This window comes from Egretta garzetta, unplaced genomic scaffold, assembly GCF_000687185.1.
Source record: "Egretta garzetta isolate BGI_Z169 unplaced genomic scaffold, ASM68718v1 scaffold232, whole genome shotgun sequence".
In the NCBI taxonomy this organism is placed as follows: Eukaryota; Metazoa; Chordata; class Aves; order Pelecaniformes; family Ardeidae; genus Egretta; species Egretta garzetta.
In genome coordinates this window covers 1017888-1025072 of record NW_009258959.1, presented here as the reverse complement: position 1 = coordinate 1025072, position 7185 = coordinate 1017888, and the positions used below count along the sequence as shown (strand labels likewise).

General features: G+C 49.5%; 1 protein-coding gene across 2 annotated transcripts in view; it reads left to right on the top strand.

The window, feature by feature from the left end:
• Positions 1–3898, top strand: part of RAB6A (RAB6A, member RAS oncogene family) — a 24265-nt gene extending 20367 nt beyond the window's left edge. For both annotated transcript variants that reach the window (XM_009634585.2, XM_009634584.2), the window contains exons 6-7: positions 384–450; positions 3622–3898. In XM_009634585.2, coding sequence (XP_009632880.1) covers positions 384–450; positions 3622–3686 — 132 coding nt within the window. In that variant the 3' untranslated portion in view covers positions 3687–3898. The remainder of the gene's footprint in view (positions 1–383; positions 451–3621) is intronic.
• Positions 3899–7185: the final 3287 nt, after the last annotated feature.

Sequence of the window (7185 nt, the reverse complement as noted above, 5' to 3'; positions counted from 1 at the left end):
CCCGCGCTCCCGGCTCCCATGTCCCCAACCCTCTGGGGGGGGGGTGGAGGTCGAGTTCCCGCCTGCCGTGGGGAAGTTGTTGGGCTCTGTGGGCTGTGACGGACGCGAGGTGGAAAAGCCGGATTCCAAAGGGAGCGTATTTGCAGAGAAAGGTGATGGAAGGTTTGCTGCGCGTAGCCAGTAACATCTGATCTTCAATAACAACAGAAATGTGGTTTGCCATTTCCTGAGAATAAAGGTTATATTTGGTGTCAGGCTTTTTGGGGTAAGCAGTGTAAATAGTACCGGAGGATGTATTGAATCATTGTTTGAACTGTATCAACTGGGGTGTGCACCCTTTAAAGTACGATTGTTTTGATCTGTTCCCTGTGTGTTTTTTGCAGCTTTTCCGACGCGTGGCAGCTGCCTTGCCTGGAATGGAAAGCACACAAGACAAAAGTAGAGAAGACAGTATCCTTTATGCGCCCGTGCTGCCGATTCGGTGGCGGCAAAGCGCTGCCAGGCATTACCGTGGATGAGGAAAACGTAGACCCCGAATAACAAGGATGAAGAAGGAGGGAGCAAAATCTTTCCTGCAGCCCTCAGTCATCCCCAAAAGGAGAGGGGGAATAGGGGCAAGTAACCTCTGAGCCTGAGGTACTGAGGAAGAAGGCTTGGGGGGATAGAAGGCTGGGACTGGGGGTGGCGGCCTCTACTGTAAAGCAGGGGAAGTAGGGATGCTTAGGGCTACGAGGTGGTGTAAAAGTGAGGACAACTGAATGAAAGCTGAAGGGAGGGCGCTGGGAAGGTGCAGAAGGGTGCAAACAGATCCAGAAAGATTCTTTGCTCGGTGTTTGAGCAGGTTGGATGTGGGGAGGGAGGGGGGAGGCTGCAGGAGAAAACAGCTGCAAAGAGGCCTGGAAAAAAGCTCTGTGGCTTTTGCAGAGCAGACGCTCAGATCTGGCTTGCAGAATAAGCTAGGTTGGAAGGGAACTCTGTAGGTCCCTTCTCCAACCCTCCTGCTCAAAGCAGGGCTTGCTCCAAAATCACACCATTTTCTCAGGGTTATGTGTAGGAAAACTTAAGAAATCTCCAAGGATGGAGATCCCATAACCTCCCAGGGCAGCCTCCCGCGGTGCTTGACCCCGGACAGCTCTGGGCAGGCGTCTGCGTGGTGGGAGGGAGGAGAAGACTCAGGGTTATGTGTAGGAAAACTTAAGAAATCTCCAAGGATGGAGATCCCATAACCTCCCAGGGCAGCCTCCTGCGGTGCTTGACCCTGGACAGCTCTGGGCAGGCGTCTGCGTGGTGGGAGGGAGGAGAAGACTCAGCTGAAGGGATCAGCCTTGGGCAAGGGAAAGGAGGTGGCATGAAGGGTGGAAAAGGGATAAAGCTTTCTGCATAACAAGCAGCAGGGCTAAACCTGAGCTTCTCACCTGGCCAGCTGGGTGTGTTTGGGGAGGGCAGTTAAGCCCGTGAAGGCGCTTTTGTGAGAAATCTGTAGGAGTGGTTGCGGTTGCTTAGCGTGGCTCTGACGGTGAAAAGTTCTGTGATAACCGAGCCGCTTCTCACAATCTCACCCAGCTCCCCCTTTCTCCTCGCTTGGATTAGAGAGGAATGGTGATGCAGAAGGTGGAGAGAGGGCTGCCTGCCTCTGCACGCTGCTCCTCCCGCAGCAGGAGCGCTGGACGGGAGCTGAATGGACAAAGCGGGGGGAAATCACGGTGGGTACTTCCAGGTGGGGGCAAAGAGGGGTTGCATTGCATCTTGATGGAAAGAATTGATGAGATACTGGAAGTGGGAGAGCTTTTTTTTGAGAAGAGGAGCTTGTTCAGGTTTTATTTGCAGCAGGGATCGTGTAGCTGGCGGCTGGTAAATGGAGGAGAAATGGTGCTTTGGAGGAAGGAACTGTGGGAGAGGACAAGCCTGGTGTTGAAACTACGTCTCCTGGAGAGCGTAGGGGAAAGGAGGATTTGGGAAGCTGCGGCTTGCAACTGCTAAGGCACAAGCTTTGTGCGATACGGACTTGACTGATCAAAAATACTTCGTTTAGGCAGGTCACCAAAAGGTTAATGAGCAACAATCTTCATTAATGAGAGGGATGGTGGTAGGATGCCCAGGCGCTGGCTGATGGGCCTGTGGTTTCCCTATCGGGGAGTTTGATCGTCGGTCTCTAAATGAGAGTGCAATAAGGGCGCTTTGAATTTGACTTCCTGCAGACTGCAGATAGCAGGGCCTGAACACGATTGTCTCCCAGGCAGCTGCGCTAGGATTAACGGGGGGCGGGGGGGATTTTCCGTAGGCTTTTTTGCAGAATGTGAGGGTTCAAGGATCTTGAACTGCTCGTGCTCAGTGATGAAGCCGGCAAGGCTCATTCTGAGCATCTCTGCCTCTTAAATCCGTGTCGAGGTTTAGATCAGCGAAACAGGCGGACCAAATATTTGAGATGAATTACGGCTCTTTTGTTTCCCTTTTTACATTTATTGTCTCCTAACCTCTGTAAAAAGCCCTAAACCCCCTAAGGAAGTAAGTTGGAAGTACCAGCTGCGGGACCTATTTGCCTCTGTATTAACTGATGGGAGAAACACTCGAGACTTGTGCTGAACTGCCCTGAGTTGGGTTTGGGGGGGGGACTAGTGCTCACAGCTCCTCTGTAAGCGTTGTACCTGCAGGGCATCAGCTGGGAATTGGAGGGCCGCAAAGGGAGTAGCTTATCCCGGGCTGGTTCCCAGCAGCGAGCGCTCCGGCCGACCCGAGGTTCTTGCTGGATATTAGCTGTTGCTGCGAGGGGTGAGTTTGGGGGGGACGGCAGGGGCGCTGTTGGCTGGCGGCAGGGCGGTTTAACTAGGGGGAAGGATTGCTGGGAGAGGTCGGGATGGCGTGTGCGGAGCATCGCATCTGCGAGCTCTGGGTGGTGTTGGTACTTGGAGGGGGGGTGGTTAGTGAGGCGTGAGAAGGCACGGCCTTGCTAGAACGTGCTGCTGGGGGATTCTCTTAGCAGAGCAAGCGCTGCCATCCGTATACACACCCCTTATTCCAACCCAAACAGGCTCTCCTGCCTGCCCCAAGCGAGTGCGGGCAGGGGAGCAAGAGGGAAGTACGTGCCGGTTGTAGAGGAGCCAGGAGTTTGAGAAGGAAGCCAGCTGTCCCTTCCGTGGCTTCCTCCAGGGATCTCCAGGCCTTAGTTGTTCTTTGAGCCAGCAGGTTGACCCCCTCCTGGATGCCCGTTTGATTTGAAACTCTGGGATTCGGAGCTGTTACTGGTTCCCTCTGAAAATGGTGATTAGATCCTTCAGCGCATGGATCTTTAATTACTACAGCAGTCCCTTTGGAACAAGAAGAGGTCGCTGGGAAAAAGCAGACTCTGGTTAGAGAGAGAGATTTGGGCTTTGACGTTGTTCCTGCTACGCACTTAAGACCCGTGCCAATGCCAGGGCAAGAGGGGCTGCTGAGAAACCCGCACCTGGACTTTGGTTTGAAGCCGGTCTTTTCAAGAGCTTCCAAAAAGTCTTTTCAAGTATTTTGGTGGGAAATCCCAAACTGAAAAAAATGCCGGTCAGAATCCTGCCTGTGCTTGGTGGGGAGACCGAATCGCATTATCTATTATCTATTTATCTATTTCCCTTAACTTATTTCTTCCAGTGATCGACATAAAACTGGAAAAGCCTCAAGAGCAGCCTGTCAGTGAAGGAGGCTGCTCCTGCTAATACCATGTGGCTTCTACCTTTCTCCAGAACATCACTGCTTTCCCTCCCTTTACTCTTCATTGACTGCAGTGTGAATATTGGCTTGAACCTTCCCCTTTCAGTAATAACGTATTGCAGTTCATCATCGCTGGCTGTCTCGTGGAGATGATCTATTAGCTTCACAAGCACACACACACACACAAAGAAAATGTCAGTGTCTTCATTATTTATAAGAAAAAAAAAAAAAAGCCAAAATATTCCAGCATATTCTAGTTATAACTTTAAAAAAAAAAAAAAAAAAAAGAAAAAATAGGTACAATTTCTTAATATTTGTTCCTTTTTTAATATGTTATGATATTGCACTTTGAAATGATGGCAACTGAGTAAGTTTTGAATTGGACTTAGACGAGGTGTACGTGCAGAAGAATGCTTGCAAATCTTACCCACTCGATGTCTCTAACAAACTGCAGACGACTAGGCAGCAGTCAGGGATGCAAGCGGAGGTGGCATATGCCGAGGTTTAAATGCTTATCCTTACAATAATAAAAAACAAACCCCAAACCCAAGCTCTTAATCTTTTGAGCAGAGATAGTCTGACTGGTTTTCAAACCCCCAAACGGTTTCGGAAACCTTAGCAGTGGGGGGTTTGACACCACGAAAGGCTGCTGGATTTTTTTTTTAGTTCTTGCAGAGGCAACGTGAACGCATTTCCAAGAAAGCATACTGGGAAATGCAAAGGCTCTTTCTGAACGGGCTTGAACGGCTTCGGGAGGATTTGGGGGGGGAAGGAAAGGGTGGATGTGCATTAGCAAAACACTTGCAGGAAACAGGGAAATACGTTTCGAGTGCAAGATGAGTTTTAAGAGCATTTTTTTTCCTTTTCTGTAGAACACCAACGAGGTAAATTATTACCGCCCGAGAGGTGGGAACGTAATGTCTCAGCTGGTTGGAGGAGAAAGCGTTCTGCTGCTTTTTTTTTTTTTTTTCTTTTTAGGGGAAAAATTAAGTGAATTCAGGACTGGCGCTAAAACCTGCCGCAGCGGATTGAAACCTTTTAAATTTGGCAGAAAGAGGCAAGAGCAGCTGGATTTCCCAGCGGAGATGCTGTGCTCGCAGGCCAGTTCCCGGCTGGGAGAGAGGGGGCGGCGGAAGGGGGAGTTGCACCCGCTTTTCCGTAGCGTGGCCGTAGGTCGACAGGGGAAGGGGCCTTTACCTTGGTCGTACAGAAATCTAGTTGAGAGATCTTAGCTGGGGAGGAAGGGAGATTGATAGGATGGAAACCGAGTTGTGATTATGCAGATTTATGCCTTTATTTTTTAGCTTTTTTTTTTATGTTCAGTCTTCCATGTTGGTTTAGTTTGGTTCACTAGAGCTGTATAGTTTGGTTAAACGACGAGTAATTTAGTTTTCTATTTAACTAGGCTTACGATTAACCGTTTTTTCTTCGATATTTATTTCTTGGCTTCATTTTTTTCTTTTTTTTTTTTTTTTTGTTACTATTTTCAGTAATTTTTTTTTTGTTCGTTTCGTTTCGCTGAGGAATCTTTAGAGCTTTGCTGATGTCGCGAGATGTAGCTACCTGAGAAACACGGAATCGAACACACTAGAAGTGCACCCTTTTAATCTTTACTAGTCATTGTGAAGTTGCTGTGTAAGTTAATAAACACAATTGTAAATACATTGTTTGCTGGGCGAATCTGGCCGAGTTACAGTGCAGGAAGGAATTCTTGAGTCTGTGTTGCGATTGCTACTTAAAGGAACAATTGCAAGCAAATATTCAGGCTCCTCCTTTGTTCTCTTCTGCCCCTCTTTACCATCTAAAACAACCAACCGGGGAAGAGAAAGGGAATCGTCCTCACCACCACTTTCACCAGGGAACGGGCATCAAAGGTTTGGGATTCTTCATTCCTGAAATGAATGCCAGGCTCGCGCCCTGCCCTGGGTTTAGAGCAGCTCTGCACACCAATAACTTCAAAGGCAGAACGAGATGTAAAGTGCTTTTATAATGCAATATTAAAGGCGAGTTTTTTTGACGTGGCATGTCTTGAAATAAACATCAATGATACGTGACGAAGGATCATTCTTTATTTAAAAGAAACTCTTGGGGGGGAAGGAAACCTGGCTACTTTTCCTGTATTGTACTGTTCTTAACCGTGCAAAACCGCTTCATCTCGCTGCTTTTTCGCTTTGCTTTGCTTTGCTTTTCCCTCTCGGTTCTTCGTGCAGCTGACGTTGCTCATCATTTGGCTGTTTTCCACAAGCCCATGCTTTTTTTGCTTCTGATGTAACCAAGCCCCTACGTTTCCCGTAGTTAGGAGCTTTAAGCGCTGGATTTGCGAGGCGCTGGCTCACCGCGGCGGACGAGCAGCTCGACTGCTTCTAACGGAAGCCGCTCGTGGAGAGCGGCTGCGCGCCTGGGAGCGGCTTTGGTCCGTGGGGCCTGGTAGAACTTGCTCTTAAAAAAAAAAAAAAAAGGTCTAGAGAGAGGAGCGTGCCCACGAGCTCTGTGTGCAGCACAGCCCAGCACTGGGGCGCAGGAATGAGGACGAGTCGCCGGGTGTTTGGCACTTCCCCCCCCCCCCAGGAGGGCCCTGCGGTCTGCTCAGGACAGCCAGGTACGTGTCCCGCACGTCCTTGCTGACAGTCCGTGCTTAGCGTGACTAATCCGGTCCTAATCCCAGTTTTCCAGATAAAAGACACTTTCCAAAGTGAGCACAGGAGCAACGCGGTCTCAATTTATTTCTGTTTTCCCCCACCATAACTCCTCACGCCATCTGTCTGTCAGCTTTTCGGTTTTAATTTCATTTTGCTCCATCGACATGGCCGGTAGAACCGTGGGAACAGACTTCTTTTTCTTAATGATGATTTTGTAAACAGTGAAGGTTTCGGCTCCGTTTCTTTTCTCCTCCCCACTCGGGCTTGATCGTTGTACAGTACATTATGCAGCTATCCCATTACTCACTTTTTGTCTTGATCCAAGTAGTTGAAGAAATTGTGTAAGGGGAAAAAGGTTCCTTTTCTTCATGTTGGAATGTCACTGGTACCTCAGCTCTGTTTGATGATATGAAACAACAACAACTACGACGACGACGACGAAAATCCTTAGCGCTTGAACTAAATAAATACCTGTCTCATTGGAAAGCTCTGGGTCTCTTCTCTCAGTCCGTCCAGCAGAACGCCGGCTCGTGGGGCTGCAGGGCGTCAGGCTGCTCACGCTTCTGGGCTGCGCAGTGCTGCAGGAGGCTTCTGTTTAAGGGCAAGAATAAGCTTTTTTTTTTTTTTTTTGGTTTTGAGGAAAGAGAGCGGCGTTGCGTCCTTGCTTTACCGTTCCCCCCGGTTCCATACGGTGTCTCTGCGATTGCTCCCGGCGATCGACGAGTTGATGGCGAGGACGGGTCCGGAGAGCGCGCGTCCTCTGCCTGCTTGCAGCCGTGCCTTCCTGGTCCTTTCTTGAAACCCGGCCGTTTCCTCCCTTCCCTTTCGCCGAGGTGATCCGGGCGCGTTGCGCGGCCTCGCCGCT